Source organism: Dermacentor albipictus, chromosome 1, assembly GCF_038994185.2.
Source record: "Dermacentor albipictus isolate Rhodes 1998 colony chromosome 1, USDA_Dalb.pri_finalv2, whole genome shotgun sequence".
Taxonomy (NCBI): domain Eukaryota; kingdom Metazoa; phylum Arthropoda; class Arachnida; order Ixodida; family Ixodidae; genus Dermacentor; species Dermacentor albipictus.
The window spans coordinates 185,764,454-185,788,298 of record NC_091821.1 but is presented as its reverse complement, the minus strand read 5'-3'; the positions used below and the strand labels follow the sequence as shown (position 1 = coordinate 185,788,298).

The window sequence follows — 23,845 nt, the reverse complement described above, 5'->3', positions numbered from 1 at the left end:
TTGCGCGCGAAGAAAAAGGCGCCAACACAACTCCGCAGACGGCTTTTGCGGACGGCGCGCGACTTGGCGAACCTTCTGCGCATGCTCCGAAGATAGCAGCCTACGGCGCGCGCGTTGAAGTATTGGCCTCGAGCTCCACCACTGGAAAAGCTGGCGCCACCGTCGGCGTGACGTGCTAGGAGGGATCACGTGGACATAGCGGCCGCGTCGGCTGCTTCGGGAGCGCCGAAGCGAGCTGAAAACGAGTTTCAATTCCCTCGTACGCTGCGGTCCTCATTTTGTGGCGAAATTTTCCCTCTTCGAGTGTCTCCTTTACAACACTTAAAAGCACTGCAATAGGTAGTGGCTGCCTTTGAAGGCGCGCAACATGGTAGGCTGCTGCTCGGTGCCACAATGCCGGATGTACGCAACGGAGCCCGCAGTCAGCCTTATTCACACGTAGCCGCAGGACAAGCTGCGTGAAGTTTGGCTCGCGAAACATAAAACCGGCAAACATCGGCTACAACTCGGGTATGCAGCAAGCACAGACGTGAGGAAGATTTCTGCTACGGCGCCCGGTCTGCGATGCTCTGAAAACGCGCACTGAGGCGCTCGCCCCAGTCCGCTGCCCGACTAATGTCATGACGGTTTGGTCTATGAACATGTTGATGCTATAGATACTGGCAAGTTGAGTGGAGTGGAAAGGCAGCGGTAAGAAGCACATTTAAAAAAGCATGGCATATGGTCATGTTTGTGTTATGAATTAATGCATGCACTCGATTACAAAAAAGGAGCAGCGGGAAATAGCACGCTGAGAACACCGATAAACATACAGTGCGACGCAACTCGAGAAATAATATTGAAAGGTCAAAGAATTTAGAAGAAAAAAAAAGATTGAATCGTCGCGACGGCACATCACAGTCCCCGTAGGCGTCGAAGTCTCTACAATGAAGTTATTTTTGAACAGCTCTGATAACACCCATGCAACAATGGTTGCTTGTATACTGTCAAATGCTCATATTCTGCGGCCTAAAGCTCATGGCACGGTGAAAAAAACGCGCACGCGTAGAAAGCGAAACAGTGCGCGGACAAGCATCCAGACGCGCCGGTCGCTGGGAATCTGCGCGATCGCTGCATTGACGCTTCATTCTATTACGCTCCATTTAGTTATACAAACACTATAAGAACCTATTTCACATAGCTTGCTCTCAGCGTTTACCTACCTTTCACGCAAGAAGCCGGTTCGGGAGACTACATCGCGGTGACCGCGCGCAGTGGCGTTCACTGTACGTATTCGGTAAAGAGATAGCGTCTGTAAACGATTGTGTGCTTTCAGTTTGCCCAATATTATTATTTAGACAGTAAAAAACTTATCTTGTTTCGAAAGTACTCACAGAAATGTCCGGGAGAGCTCGCGCGTGGTGTTTTCAGTGAGCGCTGACAGCAAAACCTATGAGAAGCGCGCCGCCTGATCCCTCATACTACGCCAGCGAGGCGCTTCCGCTAGATGGCGACTCCGTAACTCCTCGCCGCCAATAGAGGGGATGGCATCTCGGCTGGCGCAGCGCAACCGACGTAGCGTGACTGACCGCGAACGACGCTCGCCCGCGCGCCGATAACGTCGGACTATAAACGGGCCTTTAGGGACTCAGCGGCGACAATGGACATTGTCAACACAGTGTATGTGAAACCTGAGGATTTCACCGGGGAATGTGCGTGGATCCGGCAGGTAGTTCAGGAAAATAGTGTTTGCCTCCCCATAGCCAGAGTGAAGATTGAGGGGCCGTTCTGACTATTGCTGACTGAAGCCGCAGTGTCGCAAAATCTGTCCAAACATTATCCCTACTTATTTTCAAGTCGCTCGGAAATGCTGTTGAAGAAGAAGGGCCTGAGTTTTGGCGACCATACGGTCCAAGCTCTCACGCGTTCAAAAACGCGGGAGATCGCGGCGAAGCTAAACCACGGCAACGAAGCCCAAAATATGCCTCACGACATAGACACTCAGGAAACCCCGCCCACAGCTAGTGAAAGCGGTGACGAAGACGCTAGCAAGGAGGCATCCGGTAGTTCTAACTACGGCAGCCAGAGAGCTAGCAGAGGAATCAGAAACTAATTTGGTACTGCCACATTCGGAAAGTTTTTTAGACCTACTGAGGGTTGATAAAGAAGGACTCGCAGCAGAACAAGACAGCGATGTATCCTTCGACAAGTTGAAAGAACTAGAGGAAAAGAGGATAGCCAGAAAGAACATTACTTTTCAACGCCGCGGCGGTCTTTTGTACCGACAGTACAAAAACACGAAGGGAGTACAGTATGACCAGCTCGTTGTTCCCTCAAAACACCGAGTTTCAATCTTTAACCTGTGCCATGGCAACGGCTGGACGGGTAATTTAGGTATAAAGAAGACTAAAGACAGGTTACTACTAGAATTTTATTGGCCGGGATGCTTCAATGATGTAGAAAATTATGTCCAGACATGCGAGGCTTGTCAGAAAGAGGGAAAGCCACACGAAACAAGAAAAATTCCTATGAAATTGGTTCCTATAATCACGGAACCCTTCAAACGCTTAGTGGTAGATGTGGTGTCAGGATTGGGGGCTCAATCCCTTCGTCCGTGGTCCTTTGCCAAGATTGGAGTACGGCATGAATTCGAAGGTAGCTGGCCCATGCCGTCGTCCAACTTATTTACGCTGAGATCGTTGATGAAGTGAAGAACTGCTTCTCATCGAGAACGAGGAAAAAGGGGTTTATTTACAGAAAATTAACTGTCTAACATGACTGTTTGAGAAAAATAGTATTAGTCCAACAGGACTGCATGAGAGAAGTGAACCAGTCTAACATGACTGCTCAAGAGAAGTGTGTCCAACAATCGCACAACCACAGTTTTTATACACTCGATCCGCTGGTCCTACGACGCGGCGGCTGTTCGTTTACACACCACCAACTCGCAGCTGCTCTGAAGACCAGTTTTCAGACACAAAGGCACACACATTCCGAAGCCCAAGCGACGGCGTTGAAGGTGGTGCCGTTCCGGAAAATCGACGCCGCTCGAGGGACGCTCGTTGTTTTGCAACATGCTGAACCGTGAGAGCGCAAAAATAAGACGTTCCCGCGGTAGCTTCTTCAGGCGTGTCAAATCAGCTCCGCATTGGGGAACTCTGGAATCATTGTCCACACACCGAATTCGTCCCGTCACAATGTCGAAGGGGCTGGAGGAAGGCGGCGGATTCCAGCGCAAAGGTCGCTTCTTTGAACGCCTCGCAGCTGCAGCGGCGGAGAGCGGGAGGTGCGCGTCTTGCACCCCTTGTCGTAATCGGGTGGCAAGGTGACAATCTTGTTGTGCAACCCGCCGTTCTTTACAGCGCCTCCATGGCCCCAAAAGTCTCGACTGTCTAGCGCTGACAACCGCTAGGCAGGAAGAGAACGGCTGCTGGTCAGGGGGGGATTGATGTCTTGGCTCGCAGCGACCACTTGTGCATTGATGTCACCGCCCCAAAACATCCAACAAGGACAGGCAACTGCAAAATGAACCCCACAACACGGCTCTGCGCCGAGATGACGTGCATTGGCTCTCACTTTAGACTCGCTAGGCTTCAAAAAAAACAACAACAACATAAGTGCAGAAACAAAAAAAATGCTGCATTTCACTATGCCAATTTCTGAAGCAAATTCCTGCTGACAAATTCAGCAATCATGGAGGGAATCCTGCTAAATGAGAGGGGATCTTCTTCGCTTAATAAATTTAACACTAGTAACCCTAAAATTTAGGCGGGACCCTCAAACGCAGAATTCAAATTAGCCTGCTCAAACCATCCGCATTGCTATGCAACTTTCCCTTCTTATATCTAACGGAGAAGTTGTACTCTTGGAGAGTGAGGCTCCATCGGAGCAAGCGGCCGTTTTTGTGTGACATTTGATTGAGCCACGTCAGAGGACAGTGGTCGGTCTCGAAGATGAACTTCGCTCCGTACAAATAACACGACAACTTCTGGGCGGCCCAAACCAAACAAGCGCATTCCTTCTCTGAAGCGCTGTAGGCTTCCTCTCTTACATTTAGTTTACGGCTGGCGTAGAGGATAGGATGCTCCTCGTTATCGTCGCCGACTTGACTAAGTACCACGCCCATACCTCTGTCGCTTGCGTCGCATTGAACTATGAATTCCTTTGTGTAGTCTGGCGCGCGAAGCACAGGGCGAGAAACCAATAGCGTTTTCAAACTTTGAAAAGCGTTCTCTTTGTCCTTATCCCAGTGTACGTTACTCGGTGCTCCCTTTCGGAGGGCGTCTGTTAATGGACTTGCCAATTGTGAGTAATTCGGAATGTACCGTTGATAGTACCCCACAAGTCCCAAAAATGAACGAACGTCCGTTTTCGTGCGCGGCTGAGAAAAATCTCCAATCGTAGCTATTTTCAGCTCAGCCGGCCGTCTCATGCCCTGACCAACAACATGGCCCAGATAAGTAACCTGCGAACAACCAAACCTACACTTTTCCGCTTTCATCGTTAAGCCGGCTTCCCTCAACCGTGAGAACACCTGTTTGAGGTGCGATACGTGTTGTTCCCAGCTGTCCGAAAAAATGGCCACATCATCAAGATAAGGTAAGGCGAACTCCTGCAAGTCCTTTAGGACAATATCCATTAACTTAGAGAAGCTAAACGGCGCGTTCTTCAGCCCGAAGCTGAGTGCGAGAGGGCGAAAAGTGCCTACAGGCGAGATGAATGCGGCATAGCGGCTGGCACTTTCGGAAAGGGGAACTTGCCAGTACCCCCGCACGAGATCTATAGTTGAAATGTATTTAGCAGCGCTAACTCTTTCAATTCGTTCCTCAATGTTGGGTATCGGGTACAGCTGATCCCTAGTGATCGCATTTAACTTCCTGTAGTCAACACACGGACGAGGGTCCTTGTTAGGGGTTTCTACGAGTATTAGCGGTGACGTGTAGTCACTCTCAGCGGGCTCAATAACTCCCAACTCTAGCATGCGCTGTATCTCTGCCTCCATAATCTCTCTCTGTCTTGGAGACACCCTGTAAGGTTTTGATCTTACTGGTTCGGCAGAGGTCAGCTCAATTTCATGCGTTATCAGTTCGGTTCTACCCGGCCGATCGCTGAATCTGTCGAGATATTCCCCTAACACCCCTTTTAGCTCATCTAGCTGCTCGGGTCTTAGAGCATGCGAGCTTACCGAGTGTTCTACTACTTCTTCTAGGCCGATTTCAGAGTTGGAGGTTGCCCTATCCTCCTTAAACTTGGTACCGATGCCATCCGGCTCTTTGACAGTATAGTTAACGACTCCGCTCCGCTCTACATACGGCTTCATCAAATTACAGTGATATATCCTCACTTCCTTCCTGCGACCGGGCATTCTCAAAGCATAGTTAGTTTCTGAAAGTTTGTGCAACACTTTAACGGGCCCGTCCCAGTGAACTTCAAGCTTGTTCTTTCTTGAAGGTTTGAGGATCATTACCTGGTCTCCGGCGTTAAACGTACGAAGCCTCGCATTCCTGTCGTAATAGAATTTGGCGTTCTTTTGACCTAGTGCCATGTTCTTTCCGACTAGTTCTTGGGTTGCGCTTAGCCGTTCCAGTAAATTCAGCACGTATTCAACCACGGTTGGACTCTCCCCTCTTTCCTCCCACATCTCTCTTAACATTCTCAGTGGAGAACGGAGTGTCCTCCCATACACTAGTTCTGCTGGCGAGAACCCTGTCGCTTCATGTGGAACCGTTCGCAAAGCAAACAAAGTTGCCGGCAGACAGTTCTCCCAGTCCTCCTTGTGCTCGTAACAGAGCGCACGCAAAACTCGCTTAAGCACCGAATGCCACCTCTCTACACTGTTTGACTGAGGGTGATAGACAGAACTGTGAATTAACTTTATCCCGCACTTTTGCAAGAATGTGGAAGTCAGTGCGCTCGTGAATACTGACCCTTGATCTGCCTGAATTTCGGCTGGAAACCCAACTCGTGCAAACACTGTCAAAAGCGCGTCTACTACTTCAGTGGAGCTGAGCTCTTTCAAAGGGATTGCTTCTGGAAACTTGGTGGCCGGACACAGCATGGTAAACAAGTACCTGTAGCCTGATTTTGTTTTTGGAAGAGGCCCTACCGTGTCTATTACAAGTCGTCTGAAAGGCTCTGTTATTAAGGGCACTACCTTCAGTGGGGCTTTCCAAGTCTCTCCTGGTTTACCAGAACGCTGGCAGGCGTCGCATGATCTTACAAAGTTTTCTACATCTTTGAAACAGCCAGGCCAGTAGTATTCCATAAGCAATCTTTCCTTTGATTTGTTTATGCCTAGGTGGCCGGACCACCCATTTCCATGACAAAGACTCAAAAGGTCCTCCCTATACTTAGTAGGTATGACTAACTGATCTAAAATCTTACCCTTTCGATCTCTGTAATGCCGATACAACAATCCTCCTCTCTCATGTATCGTTACGTTGCGCCTAGCAATGCCTTCTTTAGCTGTGTCCCGTAATTTAGCTAAGCTCTCATCATTCTTTTGCTCAGCTGCCAGTGACTCTCTATCCACGCGTAAGAGTTGATCAAAGTTCTTTGAGGCCGGTGATAATAACGACCCTGTCTCGCTTGGGAGCGCGTCTGCATGCTCTTCCTGCAGGCTAGAACTCTGACACTCTAGTGCTACGCTCTCATTGAGCTGGTCAACTGGCAGGCTCTCCTCAACTGTTCTTTTGTCCCTCGGGCCTCGCTCGGATTCGGGGATTGAAGCTATCCCCTTTTCTGCTTCAGCTGGAGGAGCTTGAGCATTTTCAGCCGACAGCGCCGCGATCTTACGAGCTTGGCCTCTGGTCAATGCCTGTACTATGCCCTCTCCTAGTTTGAGCCCTCTGTCACGCAGTAACTGATTCGAACGATTTGAAAAGATGTAGGGATACTGCAGTGACAAAAATTTGGAAACTGCAGCCTCAGTCTCTAGCTCCCCGAATGGTCCACTGATTTTGACTTTGGCCATGGGCAGACATACGCTGTGTTCTTCTACAACCTGTTTTATCCATGCTACTTCTCCGGTGAAGTCCTCTACCATCACGTAAGACGGATGGACAATGTCCAGCGTGGCGGCACTGTCTCTTAGCACTCGGCATGGTTTTCCATTAACTTGCAGGTCGTGGAGATATGGACTTAAAAGTTCCATATTCTCATCCTTTTCCTCCACGTAGGAAAAAACTACGCTAGGCTTCTCGCAGTTTACAGCTATATGTCCCAGTTTGTGGCATTTGTAACAGCGAATTGGTCTAACAGATTCGAATTTTCTTTTCTGTTCTTTTTGTGTGGTTTCTCCGTTAAGTTTCTCCTCGCTCTTTTCTGCGGGCTTTTCCGCCATGTCTACAGGCTCGGATCGTCTAGTTTGCGCACCCTTTTTGAACGGAAATGGCTTCCGCGGTCCATTTCGACCGTCCCAGTTTCCCTCCTCGGCGTTCAACTTTCTACGGGTTGCGTACTCTTCGGCTAATTCAGCCGCCCTTTCCACAGTGTTTACATTACCTCTATCTTGCACCCACAGTTTCACAGCTTGGGGGATGGTTTTGTAAAACTGCTCTAGACACATGCATTCAATGATCATGTCTCTGCTGTCGTACGCTTCCGCGCTTTTAAGCCACTCGACTAGGTTGGCCTTTAAGCTATATGCAAACTCCGGATAGCCCTCGCTATCTTTCTTGCCTGTGCTCCTAAACCTTTGCCGAAAAGCTTCGGCTGAAAGGCGGTATTTCTTCAGGAGACTAGCCTTAACTTTTGCATAATCATATGCATCCTGCACACTCAATCTGGCGATTACTTCCGCCGCCTCACACGGCAACATAGACAGCAACCGCTGTGGCCATGTACTCGGGCCGAAGTTCATCTTTTCGCAAGTCCTTTCAAAATTGCATAGGAACAAGCCTATGTCGGTCCCGACCTCAAATGGCTTTAATAGCCTGTCCATGCGGTACGATTCTGCCTCACTTGATCGTCCCAGAGCGCCTTCACTTCCTTGAGACATCTCCAAACGTTTGCTTTCAAGTTCCAGTTGCATTTTTCTTAACTCGCGATCTTTATCGCGTTCCTCCCTTTCTTTATCGCGTTCCTCTCTCTCTCGTTTTTCTCTTTCTTTTTCCCGTTTCTCTCTCTTTTTGAGAAGTTCCAATCCAATTTCAATATCTTGCTCACTGGCCTGATTGGAAATTAGCTCCAATAATTCCGATTTGAGCATTTCCTTGCGTACATCTAGGCCCAGTTCCTCACCAACAATCAACAACTCGTCTCTCAGCAGTGTCCTTAACTCCATGACTGCTGCTTTACTGCCTTGATTCTGCTCTCTAAATCTAGCTAGGAAAACACAACCTAGCTAACACACAACAATCTAGCTTCCCTACTGTTCTAAACAGACCAACCACAAAATGAAGCCTAGAGAGTCAAAGCAAAAACCAAGCACTCACCACAGATACAGCACCATGTCGCAAAGTCCATCTCACCGCTGTCAGCCAGTTGTCAGGATTGGGGGCTCAATCCCTTCGTCCGTGGTCCTTTGCCAAGATTGGAGTACGGCATGAATTCGAAGGTAGCTGGCCCATGCCGTCGTCCAACTTATTTACGCTGAGATCGTTGATGAAGTGAAGAACTGCTTCTCATCGAGAACGAGGAAAAAGGGGTTTATTTACAGAAAATTAACTGTCTAACATGACTGTTTGAGAAAAATAGTATTAGTCCAACAGGACTGCATGAGAGAAGTGAACCAGTCTAACATGACTGCTCAAGAGAAGTGTGTCCAACAATCGCACAACCACAGTTTTTATACACTCGATCCGCTGGTCCTACGACGCGGCGGCTGTTCGTTTACACACCACCAACTCGCAGCTGCTCTGAAGACCAGTTTTCAGACACAAAGGCACACACATTCCGAAGCCCAAGCGACGGCGTTGAAGGTGGTGCCGTTCCGGAAAATCGACGCCGCTCGAGGGACGCTCGTTGTTTTGCAACATGCTGAACCGTGAGAGCGCAAAAATAAGACGTTCCCGCGGTAGCTTCTTCAGGCGTGTCAAATCAGCTCCGCATTGGGGAACTCTGGAATCATTGTCCACACACCGAATTCGTCCCGTCACAATGTCGAAGGGGCTGGAGGAAGGCGGCGGATTCCAGCGCAAAGGTCGCTTCTTTGAACGCCTCGCAGCTGCAGCGGCGGAGAGCGGGAGGTGCGCGTCTTGCACCCCTTGTCGTAATCGGGTGGCAAGGTGACAATCTTGTTGTGCAACCCGCCGTTCTTTACAGTGGTAGGACCCCTCCCCGTGACTAGATCAGGGTACAAGTACATTTTCACAATGATTTGCCCCGCAACCAAGTTTGCGGAAGCCGTTCCCCTAGAAGAAATCAATTAAGTCGAGGTAGTTGAAGCTTTACTCTCGGTGTTCTCTCGATTAGGTTTGCCATCTGAACTGCAAAGCGATCAGGGCAGCGTATTCCTCAGCGCCCTTACTACCACCTTCCTAGAAAGGTGCGGCATTCGCATCATCCACAGTTCAGTGCGGCATCCGCAGAGCAACAGTGTAGAAGCCTGGTACTCTGTGCTGAAAAGGGTACTGTGGGCTTTGTGTTACGAGCAAAGAAAGGACTGGGAAGCGTGCTTAGCGGCCACTATGTTTGCCTTGCGCTCGGTGCCGCACGAAGCAACAGGGTTCAGCCCAGCCGAGCTCGTTTATGGGAGGTTGCTTCGATCCCCGCTTCAAATGGTGCGCGAAGCACGAAAAGGACGTGGAGATGATCCTACAGTTGTTGAGTACGTATTGGAACTGCTAGAGCGCTTGCAATCTTGTCAAGAGCTGGTGGAAGCAAACATGAAATCCGTCCAAAGGAACGTTTACATATACTACGATAGGAACTCTTGGAAGCGGATTTTCACTGTAGGAGATAAAAGTGCTTTTATTAACGGCGTCCAGAAAAATCAAGCTAGACGTTCTTTGGGAAGGACCTGCGGAGGTCACAGAGAAGCTATCAGAAAGGAACTATGCCATCAAATTACCGGGCAGGCGTAAAGAGCTGAGGGTCTACCACACGAACTTAATGAAGCCATACCGAGAGCGCGAAGCCATAGTTCATCTAGCCCTAAGGATACCCAAAGAAGTGGAAACAGAATTTGCTTAACCGATGCCGCCAACGGAACTTTCACCTTCTAAAGTTTGCGCGGACATAGGCGCCGACCAAAATTCGAGCCCCTTCCCATCCACTACGGCTTACGGGGGCCTCATGGCGCTCTGTGATAGCGATTAATATAGACACGAATGCATCAAATGGCCCAATGAGTGAAAGAGCCGGCGTCTGTAGCAGCGAAACGGCACCTAAATTCCCACTGGCTGCGACGCGACGTCACGAGCGCGCCTCGACGGAGCAGAGAGGGCGAAACAGAACACCTGCTGCTTCAACAGCGCGCCAGGTGTTGCGTGAGGAGAGAGGGCATCGCCTGGACGTCACGTTACCAGCGCGCCATACCTCTCTTTCGGATGGATGGATGGATGTTATGAGCGTCCCCTTTGGAACGGGGCGGTGGGTTGCGCCACCAAGCTCTTGCTACTATACTGCCTAATATTCTACCTAGGCTAAAAAAAAAAAAAAACCTTTCACCCCAGTGCTGCGCGCCCCTGCCGGTTCGTAGCCGCCGGTGCTTCCTCGGTTTCTGGTCGCGCAGGACGTCGGTGGCATGCGGCGTTGGCACTGCAGGCTTTAACCCGCACCAATTTAATCGCAACACTGGCTAACATACGCCGCAGCAAAACTAGAAAACATAACATTAAGCGCAAAATTCGAAGGAGCGCTCAGCGCCGTTCAATTGGAAATTAATGCTTTCGCACTCTCAACGCATAAATGCTTAAGTGTCCTCAGTTTTGTTTGTGTTTTCTTTAGTTACAGCTACTACTGCTGTAACCGAATGTATAACATTTTACGCTTTCTACACGAAACATTTAAAGGGGTTCTGAACCACTTTTTATCGAAATGGAGAAATGCATTTGAAGGTAAAAGAGGCTATTTCAGAAAAAAAAAATTGACTCGCCATCCCGGCCCTGCGAAAGTGGATGGCCAGCAAAGCTGTTAGAAAACCACTCAAATGTTGTCGACGGGGATATGAAATGTTTTATCGTTCAGCCTAGTCTTAGTATGACAGCATTATGATTTTGCACTCTTCGATGCTCATCGTATTCAAGCTACTCTTCGGGAGTCTTAAAAGGGTGGAGACATCAACATTTTCGTTCATGCGTTTGTTGATTCAAACGTTGCGTCATGCTTCAGGGAGCACGATACACACGGCGGGATTCATATATATCCGATAAATAATTTAATAATAGCATTATTATACCGAGCGATTTCGGTTTCGGTTTCTGGGCTCCGGGGATGCTATGACCTCACAGAGGAGGAAACGCAACATGGCTTGGTCACGTGGGCTACAAAAAATAGTGACGTAAAACTATGCTGCGTCGTCTGCTCGCGCATACGCGTGCTCTGCCAGCAGAGGTCAACAACTAGCGATTGGAAGTGCATGTCGCGATTATTATAATTATTGCGAAGAGCGACAACAACGGTAAGAAAATATTGCGGCTTGTGAGAGTCGGTGATTCATTCCGAAGCGCCGTAAGCTTTAGCTTTGAAGTGAACCGGAAAAGGCCTAGCGACGATATCGGCGGCGCCGAACGATCAGAGGCGGTGAAGCTGCCGTCGGTGCCAGAGTGACCACGCCTCAGTCGCTGCTTGGCCGCTTCGCCGTACGGCTGCCGCACAAATGGGTCCCGGGCCCGTCCTCTCTACGGCAAGGAAATCTCGCCGTTCGCGAGCAAAACCGCCGTCGCACGGGGGCCCGCGAACGGCAAACGGCGTAAGGCGAGTTTCCGTGCCGGCAACGTGGACGGGCCCTCACATTGAGAAAGGCCAAGCGAACGAGTGACCGCTCCGAGCTGCCGAACTATGCGACTATGCGAGGAGAGAAGCGGACAACACGAACGCCGCATATCCTGGTCCCTTTCGGAGTCGGCCGGCTAGTGTTACACTCAAACGTGTAAAGGCCCGTTCGCACGGCAACTCGCCGCACGCAGTTTGCCGTTCGCGGGCCGCCGTGCGGCGTTCGTGTTGTCCACTTCCCTCCTCTTGTGTCCGTGTCTGCACGTCTTACCCCTTCTTAGCATTAAGAGAGGATTTCTGTATGCCTGTAGCTCGGTCATAGTGGAGGCTATGCTCGGTCGCTCGGCTCAGCAGGCTCCGTAATCGGCATTTCAACGCTACTCATCATACGTCACGTTTTTGTGCTAGTGTGCTATGACGTCAGTATTTTCGTTCCTCCTCTGTGACGTAGTAACGGCCGCGCTAGCGATGGGTCTCGACTACTAGAAGGAGTTTTTAATGACTTTTTGGAGCTGAATTAAAATTATTTTGAAATGTTTGCAGCGTCCAATACCTCGTTCTGGCTGTCCTTGATTGCGGAAGCAGCCTACAACATGCTTTTTGTAGCCTCAAAATTTGGTGTCCCAACCCCTTTAACTTTGCCTGGCCTATCCCATAGGGGTCTTGCAATGAACTGAATTAGTTGCTAGGCAGGTCTCCCTTTTATATATTAAGTTTGGTGACGTCACTCAGTGATTCGTATGCTGCTGTAGCCCCTTTCTCACCGGAGCAGCTTACGCAACCGTAATCTTTACTGGGAAACACGCAAGGAGAAGGAAGGTGCCTCGCATTGTTCAAAGGCGCATTGTCATCCATCTTGCGGTTTTGACGCTTGTTTTGTCTTTTCTTTATTGTGCTTTTCTTTATTGAAATGAATAATGCCATGTGTGTTGGATGCCCGATTCCAAATATGCACTTTTTTTCGGTTGAACTTTTTTTTTTCCGTCGGACACGAAAAATCCCGACCAACTAGAGGCTAACAGCTCCGCTGTAATACTTAGACGCAAAAAAGTACTTCAATGCGTTCAGCAGAAGCGGAGGTATTGGCAATCAAACAAACCCTTCGCGGTGCGTCCGCTCCTTCTCAATGCCGTGCACTGCGAAGGCTACGGTGGAGTGGGGCGTGCCCACAACGTTCCGCCTACTGAAAGTCACTGTGGCGCGCAGTTCAAATTTGTTTTTGGGTGTTAACGTAGACGCCACTACTTCCCATTTTGGCGCCTACGACGCGCCAAACGTAAGCTACACTCGGTTGTCCGCAACGCGTTTGGCCAGTGCATGGACTCGTTGCGGCGGCCGCGGTATATACGCTACGTAGCAGATTAACATTTATAGATAATTATCTATAAACGTTGTAGCAGACCGCAGCTACATGCAACTGTAGTATACGTATGCGAAGTGTTTGCTTTGTGCACGACAGGGCTTGAGTGCGTGCTCGCGCTTATATGCTCGTGTGACCGTGATACGGACTGGCTTTACCCTTCACGAGCTTGACCCACGTCCAACCTGCGCATTTTGAAGCGCTATCAGTAAGTCTGCCCAGACGTGTAAACGCACGTTCTATTTACGTTGTTTCACCTCATGCTATTGGCCTAGGCCAATTGCGTGGGGCGAAACTGAACGCAAACTGAATGCGCGTTTCGAACAACGATCTCCGATCGCGCCCAGGAGCGGCTAGGAGTAAAATCACGCTGGCAAGCGTGCGTGTGGTCTGGCCTTGGTATCGCGGGGTTCGAGGCTAGCTGAGCGTCCAAAAATTGTCCAAATTAGCGAGCCCCGACAGCTACGACACCGATAAGCTGGAAGAAAGCCGCCACGAATTAGTGCCTGCCCTATACTGAGAAGCAACGGAGAAGACCAGTTGGGTGTAAAACTGAAGTGTTATAATGACGGCGCAGAGAGAAAAGAAGCTGCTATGTACCACGGAAATAAGGCTGATCCAGACGCTCGTGGACCTTTTTGTTTTGTTTTGTTTTTCGATTCAACGATGTAAATCAATTTTGTACAAGTGCCAGTAAACCTGTTGGTTTTTGTTTTCCCAACTTCTGAGCTTCTGATTACTTCAAACCGAAGCCTCCGCCACGCTACCATTTGGTGCCGGGTTCGAGATATAACCTAGCGCCGCACTATAGTTATTGCCCAAACAAGTTACAAAAAATATTGGTTCCCAGTTCTTCCTGTTTATTCACAATATCACTCAAGCTGTAACGTCTAGTACACTGAAGTTTTATTTGTCATTTCCAATAGCGACGTTCAAAAGGCAGATACAGGGCACTACACACTTGATTGCCATCTTTTGGCGCTTGGACAGGGTTGTGTGTGTTATACGCCAGCGGTCCGTGAGTTCCGCGGCGCGGGTTTTGCGACGGCTCGAGAGATGGCGCCACGCTGCGTGACCAAGCCGGCAGCGTCCGGCGCGCCACGGATGGCTGTTTGGCCAAGACACTTGCAATGCGATTCAGTTCAAAACAGGTTCGTGTGCTGTGCTGTGCCGTAGCGAACATGCACTATACCCACATTAAGATTGTGGCTAGTATCATCTCCAACCAATCTGCTTTGCCGGTAGCCATTTAGTGCTTACACTACTCTCAATTACGGGACAGCCATAATTTTTCATCATGCACTTTACCACACACCGATGTTCTTCGGCACACAATACTGCTATTCTGACTGACAAGAGGGGAGGTTCACGAAAAGAAAAAAATATGCAGATCCCACGGACTGTGGGAACCGATGTAAGCGAAGCTTTCCATGCTGGATGCTTTGATTTGCGATAATTAGCTGTGATGTCGACGGCTAAAGTTTAATTTCTTCAACGTTTAGGCTAACACGAGTGGCGAGTTGATGTTAAACGTTACCTTGCGTGCACCACTGCTGTTTGTCTGCGTAGTACCAGAGTCCTTCCATGTTTTTCTGGTCACGAAACTCCGCCGTCACGCTATGGGAGAGGTTCATATGCTGCCCAAAGGTGCCGCGACGCGGCGCCACTGTGCCACAGAGGGCATCGTTAGCGTACCAAAACGCGTGCGCAGCGCGAGGCGAGCTGAGTGAACGGGTGCGTTCTGTGCATGTGCTGCGCTATTCTTGGAGTGCTGGGATCTTTAGTTGAAGTGGCGGTGTGGGACAACGATGCCGAACACGTATTGCAAGTAACAGCTGAAGAATAGAATGGTGGTATCTCTAAGAAGCCATTTAAAAAAATTGCTGTATTTGTGATGTGGCTACTTGTGTTCGTTCGAGAGTTGTTTAGCCTAAAGCCCCTTTTAGATTAGCCATGTTTTATGAAATGCTTATGCTTTACACTTTCTTGTTTATAGAAATAATCGATGATGCATTCTGTATTTATTGCCATTCGTTTGCTGGTGTTTGTTTCCTGCCCCCCAATGCATATCTATCACGTTTGATGTTATTTCTTTATGCTTAATGTATCAGTGTCATGCTTTTAACAAACTTCGTGCATTGTGAATGGTGGACCATTCGTGACCGGACGCCTCTGTGCTGTCTGTATTTCGCTCCGCTTATTTTACATAATGAATAAATGATCATGCTTGTATGTTGTTTTTGCACCAACACGTTTTATTTCTTTTCTTAATCGAATTATAAAGTTTTCTTTTCATTTTTCGACCATGGTAAGAATATGAGGACCGGTGATTGCAGCATTTTAACATATTGTAAATAGTTGCGCATTAGGAATCAAAGTACCTAGTCTCGTCTTTTGTGCGTCGAAACCATGAGCAGCGTGAATAAGTGCTAGGCTTACTGACGCTTCTAAACGACTGCTTGCTAAGGCAATTGCCTAATTACAATACAGCTAGTTTCAACTGTGCAGATCCTAACACTTCACGTTCGCCTTAATCCGTTGGTAAAAGCAGCACCGAAGACATTTAGTAGCGAAGTTTGTCTTGCATTAATCCTACCTAAAGCTCATTCAGAAATGGCATCGCTTTGCAGAGAAATCTTAAGCGCACGGAGCAGCTCAACTTCTTTTTCTTTGTCATTAAGTATTCTACAGTAGCAGCCCTTTGCAATAACAATTTCATTCTTTGGATCTCCTTATAAGATACTGCCCACAGTCAGAGTCCTTCTCTGCCACAGTTTAACAGAAAGTGAACAGCTGTGTTCGGCGAATAATCTGGCACTATGCGTAGCGGAGAGTTGGCGCTTACTTACGGGTAAGCGGGGGTGCAACAGCCCATATGTCTGCATCTGGTGATAAGTGGGACCATTGGCGCTTTGTTGCCAATGCGCGGTGTTTCATTTCAGGCAAATATTAAAAAGCGGAGCCCACCAAAGTGTTGAGGCGAACGGCGATGATGAAATCTGGACCGAGACCGCCCGGCCGTGTACAGCGTACGCATTTCGACGGGGGCGGGCGAAATGCAAAACACCCGTTTATTTAAATTTAGGTGCATTTTAAAGGATCCCAGGAGGTCAGAATTAATCCTGAGTGCCCCACTACGACGTGCCTCATAATCGTGTAATGGTTTTGGCTCTTAAAATGCCAGATTTCTTTTTTTATTTTTGGTCTGAGACAGCCGCAAGCTCCATGTTATGAGCGGCTTCTTTTTCTTCCCGAGCGCTCATGTCATGGCAGAAGACGCGCTCAGGCAGTAATTTAAGCATATTCAATGTTGAAAATAGTTGCGTGAAACTAAAGCGACGGTTGAAGAAGTTGAGAAAGCTAGAATACCGAGGCTGCCCCACACACAACCACAGCGGTAGCGGCGTTCGCATGCCCTCTGATGCACGGTTGCGCCTCTAGCGGCGGGCGCTGGCTCTATATGAAACTGAGGCGGCAGTTTTGTGACCAGAAAAAAATGGAAGGACTCTGGTAGTACACAGAACACACAGGGAAAGGTGTTTGCTTGAGGCGTTGTGTGCCATATTTTATAACCTCTGCGAGGGTTGAGCGTTGTCATTGCCTCACATGGCACAGCACATTGTGGCAAATTATTAAACTTGAATTGGATTATGGGGCTGTACGTGCCAAAACCACATTCGGATTATGAGGCACGCCGTAGTGGCGGACTTCGGATTAATTTTGACACCATGATGTCCTTTGACGTGTCCCAAAATCTAAGTACACGTGCGTTTTCTATTTCGCCCCCGTCGATATGCGGCTGCCGCTATTGGGATCAAATCCACGACCTCTAGCAATGCCATAGCCGCAAAGCTGACGCGGCGGGCAATGAAGTGTTAATTTGACGGTCGACCGCTTCCGAAGTGTCTCCTGGACCCTGCGGTGCGCTTTAATTAATGCGGCTCTGCTTCTGCACGCCCTGCATTAGTTACCCGCTTGACATACTTGCATGGCGTTTATTTTTCAGAAATAGCAGCAACGTACTGTACCGTACCTTGAACTTAAGCTTATCCTGTGTCCCCGCAACCGCTGTCGTATAGTAGTGGGGTTTCCCTGCCTTCTCACGTCACCTCCCCCTCTCTCTTGTATGGCTCTGCTCTTCTGCCTCTTCTCCCTCTCCTTTTCTCCCTACTGTTCTATCTGCGTCCCCTCTGGCCTCGCACGTTAGTAGAAAGGGAAGCGCTGCAGTTTATGCAGTGCTTCTGAGGGGAGTCACGGATAATTACAGCTCTCAAACGGCTAACGTGGCGACGGCCAGGGAGCACCAGAGGGTATTGTGCACATTCGACGCGGTGGGGTGAAAACGAGTTTCTTCCGTCGCCTTTCCTCTCTTACTCGCGCCTGAACCTCCTGAACACTTGAACCACCCCCCGACGCGGTGTGCGTGACAGCAGCAGCAGCAGCAGTAGGAAAGTCGAAGGAAGAGGCAAAGAAAGCTTCACTTCAAAAAAGAAAAGAAAACGCGTCCACATGGCGCACACCCGCTCCAACCAGTGCGCAAATGCACCCCGCCGAGAGCTGGCGAAGGCGGTGTTTTGCCAACCAGGGTCACTGCACGTGCGCCGGCGACGTCACGCTGTGATGTCGCGGCGCGGTGTGACGTACTTCAGGAGAGGTCTATCGGGGTGGGGCGGCTAAAAGCTCAGGGGAGTGGCGCCGCTGCGATCGATGTACATTTTTAAAACCTTATAACAACACGCATTAACGCGGAGCGCTAAAATGTGTCAATGATCACACCGAGCTACCCTAACGACTCAGTACATTTGTACAAAATAGTTTCAAGGTCCCTTTAATGTGAGCCGCTTCACTTGAATTGTGGCTCTAATGTAATACTGGCTGTACCTAACACACCTAACTTTTTTTTATATTATGGGGTTTGATGCCAGAACCACTTTCTGATTATGAGGCACGCCATAGTGGAGGACTCCGGAGATTCTGACCACCTGGGGTTCTTTAACGTGCACTTAAATCCAAGTACACGGTGTTTTCGCATTTCGCCTCCATAGAAATGCGGCCGCCGTGGCCGGGATTCGATCCCGCGACCTCGTGCTCAGCAGCCCAACACCATAGCCACTAAGCAACCACGGCGGATTACCTACACACCTATAAAATTTGTCCAAGCCGTTTCAGGGACCCTTTAACGTAATCCTGTTAGCTATGTAACAGACAATTATTTGTCGTGCACGTCTATCTTCATATGAAATCCAGAAGACGAAGCAAAATTTCTGTGTTTGTCACAAGCAATATTTTAATCTGCTAAAGAAATGGTCTGCACGCGGAAAACGGTCCATCAGTATTGGCGGCGAGGAGTTACGGAGTCGCCCTCTATCGGAAGCGCCTCGCTGGCGTAGTATGAGGGATCACGTGGCGCGCTCCTCATAGGTTTTGCTGTCAGAGCTCACTGAAAACACCACGCGCGAGCTTTCCCGGACATTTCTGTAAGTACTTTCGCAACAAGAGAAGTTTCTTACTGTCTAAATAATAATCTTGGGCCAACTGAAAGCACACAATCGTTTACAGTCGCTATCTCTTTACCGAATACGTACAGTGAACGCCACTGCGCGAGGTCGCCACGATGGAGTCTGCCGAACCGGCTACTTGCGTGAAAGGTAGGTAAACGCTGAGAGCAAACTATGTGAAATATGTTCTTATAGTGTTTGTATAACTAAATGGAGCGTAATAGAATGAAGCCTCAATGCAGCGATCGCGTAGATTCGCAGCGACCGACTGCGCGTCTGCATGCTTGTCCGCGCACTGTTTCGCTTTCTCCGCGCGCGCGTTTTCGCACCGTGCCATGAGCTTTAGGCCGCAGAATATGAGCATTTGACAGTATACAAGCAACCATTGTTGCGTGGGCGCTATCAGAGCTGTTCAAAAATAATTTCATTGTAGAGACTTCGACGCCTACGGGGACTGTGATACTGTGATGTGCCGTCGCGACGATTCAATCTTTTTTTTCTTGAAAATTCTTTGACCTTTCGATACTATTTCTCGAGTTGCGTCGCACTGTATGTTTATCGGCGTTCTCAGCGCGCAATTTCCCGCTGCTCCTTTTTTGTAATCCAGTGCATTATTTCATAACACAAACATGACCATATGCCATGCTTTCTTTAAATGTGCTTCTTACCGCTACCTTTCCACTCCACTGAACTTGCCAGTATCTATAGTATCGACAAGTTCATAGACCAAACCGTCATGACATTAGTCGGGCAGGGGACTCGGGCGTGCGTCTCAGTGCGCGTTTTCAGAACATCGCAGACCGGGCGCCGTAGCAGAAATCTTCCTCGCGTCTGTGCTTGCTGCATACCCGAGTTGTAGCCGATGACTGTTTGCCGGTTTTATGTTTCGCGAGCCAAGCTTCACACAGCTTCTTGTCCTGCGGCTATGTGTGAATAAGGCTGACACCGGCCTCCGTTACGTGCGTCCGGCCCTGCGGCACCGAGCAGTAGCCTACCATGTCGCGCGCCTTCAAAGGCAGCCACTACATATTGTAGTGCTTTCAAGCGTTGTAAAGGAGACACTCGAAGCGGGAAAATTTCGCCACTAAATGAAAACCGCAGCGTACGAGGGAATTTAAACTCGTTTTCAGCTCGCTTCGGCGCGCCCGAAGCAGCCGACGCGGCCGCTATGTCCACGTGATCCCTCCTAGGACGTCACGCCGACGGTGGCGCCAGCTTTTCCAGTGGTGGAGCTCGAGGCCAATAGACTAAATCCACGACACAGCATTTGAACACACTGACATACCAATTGAAACACTCCCAGGGTTCTACTAGGACACATAAATATCCAAGAAAATGGATGGGGAAACGGCGCCGCGGTAGCTCAATTGGTAGAGCATCTCACGCGAAATGCGAAGGTTATGGGTTCGGTTCCCACATGCGGCAAGTTGTTTTTTCATCCACTTTAATTTCCATTAATGTATCGTTTCTTTATTTCATTTATTAAGCACAAGTAATTTCCCCTACGTTGTCCTTGGTGTCAGTGTTGGCTGGCTTCTTATCAATTGAAATTGAGCTATCTATGTCTACCAATATACATAACTTAGCAAGACAGGCTCCGCCATGGTTGCTTAGTGGCTTTTGTGTTGCGCTGCTAAGCACGAGGTCGCGGGATCAAATCCCGGCCACGGCGGCAGTATTTGGATGGGGGCTAAATGCAAAAACACTCGTCTACTTAGAATCAGGAAAATAACCCCAGATGGTCAAAATTAACCGGGAGTCCCGCACTACGGCATGGCTCATAATCAGATCGTGGTGTTGGCACGTAAAACCCCATAATTTAACACTGGTAGTACTGTAAACGTATTCGTGTGTTCTGCCCCTACCTGACAGCTTGTCAATATCTGAAGAAATGTGCGCGTCTCCTCTAGCCCGGCCGTGCGCCGCCCGCGCCCTATCTCGGAAGCAATCTCCATCGGGTTCAAAGTTCTGCGAGCCAAGATGGGTGGTGGCTGCATGTGCGCTAAATGCGCGCTGTCTTCGCGCGCGCCCTTGTGCTGGAGGTCGCGTAACCTCAAGTTTCGGAGACGCGATGAAGGGAAGGGCAGCAGAAGCGCTCGCTCCCCTCTGCTTGTACTCTTCATCACGCCAGCATTGCGACAGTTCGCGGTCATCGATTTACATCTCTTCATGTGTGCCTGTGCGCGCGTGACACCCTGGTTGCTAATTACCAAGCGCACGTTTGCTGCAAGTTTTACGGCAGATAAAGCTACGAACCTTACTTCGTGTGGTTGTATGCTTCACCTTTCGGGCGAAACTGCGACTTCTATTTTCATAGGAAAATAAAAGTTAAACCAGTAAGGATTAAAAGAACATAGAAATATATCGACGACGGCTGCTTTGCTAGTGAAACTGCATCGGTAGTTGGGTTGTCTGTGCAAGCATGGTGCTTTCCAAGTCGGCAGCAAGGCGCTCCAACACTGCTACACCGTACTTCCTCCCATTATGAAAAAAGTTACACCGTACTTTCTCCCATTATGAAAAACAAGGAGCCTGAGAAGGAAGACCATCAGCAGAAATAATGTCATGGCTACACGCACGCATGCAAACAGATGGGCACGGCTACCTGCTTCATACACTGCGCTTTCTTGTTCGGTTGCACACAGACTCTACAAGTTACACGAAAAAGTAACCGATTACAATTACTTCATTAAACTGTCATTTATTACAGCGATTTACTAACATTTTCTAAGAGTACTTCGAACAGCGTTCGTGCTGTCCACTTCTCTTGTGTTCTGTCTGCACGCCTCATCTTTTCGCATAATGAACACTTAGAAAATTGTTGATTTGGTTTGACAGTGACTAGCGAGAAGACGACCCTTCACCAGCGTCTTTCACGCTGTTTTCAGCACGTCAAAATAAATTCTGGGATTTTAAGTGCCAGAACCACGATTTCATTATGAGGCACGCCGTAGTGAAGGGCTTCGGATTAATTCTGACCACCTGGGTTTCTTTAACGTGCACCCAATGCAAGGTACACGGGCGTTTTTGCATTCCATCGCCATCGAGATGCGGCCGCCGCGGCCGGGATTCGATCGCGCACCCTCGCGCTTACCATAGCCACAACGCCGCCACGACAGGTTTTTCTGCGCGTCTGCTCCCCACGGTTGTTCGGAAAGAATGCAGCACAGCGCTGTATGACTGCCATTCATTCAGAAAAGTCAAGGAAAGAAATGTCAACGCACTTACATTCAATGCAGCACAGTCGGCTTCAAAGCTAACGTCAGTGAACCGTCACGTAGGTATTCTGTGGTACGAGCATTCCTTCCTCCGTAGAAACGTTCCATGGGCTGATGTGACCATGCATTCATCACAGCTGTTCTTTGCAGTATCCTGCTAAGTGCTACCAATCAAAAACCAGAAAAGCGGCTTCAGAAACATTGTGCAAAATAGTACCTTTGTACTCGTTTGCGGCCCTCACAGCATTCACAGCGTATTTGTGCTTTGACAACGCCTCCTCTAGAAAGATGCCTGCGGCGTCGCTCGCTTACCCATTGTAGCCGTCGCGCCTTCAGTTGCGGTCAGTTGTCAAGAGATGGCGCCACTTACGTCCCTATCTCCGCCAAGGGGACTGGGGCGGTGTGGTGTCGCGGCGGTAGCGGCGGCCGCGTCGGCCGCACTGCCATGCGGTGATGTGCGCATGTGTTGCAAGCGAGCACCGCAACGATCGCTAGCTACCGCCTCGAGTAAAAAGGAGGAAAAGGGGAAAGGTAAGGGCAGCAGGTTTTCGGTGCACGCGGCAGGCATCTTTTTAAAGGAGGCGTTGGCTTTGGCTCTGTACCAGTTGGATCGGTCTGGATGGTATTGGATTCTGATCACACTTCAGTTTTGGTTTTGAAGTTCCCTTGTGAGTGGCGTTATTAAGTTTTGGTTTTACGAAATAGCTAGTTTTCGCTTTCATATTAGCACTGCCTGCTTCTCGCTTTCCCTTTCCTGTCAATTGTATATATGTTTTTAAAACAAATAATAACAGTTGGCACTGCAGAACACAGGGCTAATCTTTCCCTTCTTCGTAAAGAACCACTTCTCTCTCTTTTTCATTTGGGAGTAAATATTAGCAGATATAAAATCTGAGGCTAAAAAACATTTCTATCATTATTATTTTTATATAAAAACGCTACATGACCTGTTTGTTCCTAACGACATATTAGCGAAAATTCGAATACGGTCTGATAAGCCCGATAATTTTTGTTTGGTGTGATATATTTTAGTCGAATGGGAATTTCTACTACCACAGTCAAACGCATGTCGATATTGAATCACCAACTCGCCCAAAGTTCTACTTTATCAAGTTATATCACAACAGAGTATCTATAAAGGTTAGGCATGCTCAGCAAGACAGCCTTTAAGCCACTAATCTTTTTCTTCACACTTCGTCAGACGGAATGTATACGTATGGCATCGAGGTGAACTAATACTTGTTGCTGAGCTAATTTGTTCATTACGTGCTTAAGAAAAGCCTGTGTGCGTGTACGTCTTTCCCTCTGTGTGGTGCTGCAGCATCGAGGTTCGCACCGTGGTATAGCGCATTTGGCAAGTTAAAGTGTTCGGCCGTTCAGCTGGTTCAGCTTCTGGTCTTTCCCTCTTAATCTTTTCTATAGCGCAGCTCTAGGCGCCCGTTCCTGCGTTGGGCGTGAGCGTGCCACGGCGTAACCGAGCGAACGAGCACAGCAAAGGATGAAAGGGCGAACGCGGAGCGCAGCGGGGGATGGAAGACTGCGATAGCGAAGAGAGCGAGAGGAGGAAAGCAAAGGACGCCTCCTTGAAGCACCACCAGATGGCACTCACGTTCGCAACAGTGGCGGCGCCGGCCGCTCGGGGGAAACAAAAAATGGAACCACAAATCTTCGTGCATAGCATTCGACGCAAGCGTTTCCCGGTAAAGATTACTGTTACATAAGCTGTAGTTGCTGGGAATCGGCAACTGTGTGGCCAGTCTATACCGGATGTTTCAGTGAACGCGTTCAAAATTTTTTAAACATTGTCTGTGGCAGATAGCATAATTTTAGCTCATGAGCTGGAACTCGAAGAGGCGGACATTACTTGCAAAAACACAAAATTTTAATGCATAATCCACTAATTAACAAAACAC

At 48.9% G+C, this 23,845-nt stretch overlaps 1 protein-coding gene across 2 annotated transcripts in view; it reads right to left on the bottom strand.

Annotated features, from left to right (window-relative positions):
- LOC135921930 (uncharacterized) overlaps positions 1-22,246 on the bottom strand; it is a 44,391-nt gene extending 22,145 nt beyond the window's left edge. For both annotated transcript variants that reach the window (XM_065456343.2, XM_065456344.2), the window contains exon 1: positions 21,943-22,246. In XM_065456343.2, the coding sequence (XP_065312415.1) occupies positions 21,943-21,944 (2 nt within the window). In that variant the 5' untranslated portion in view covers positions 21,945-22,246. The remainder of the gene's footprint in view (positions 1-21,942) is intronic.
- Between the last annotated feature and the right edge of the window lie 1,599 nt (positions 22,247-23,845).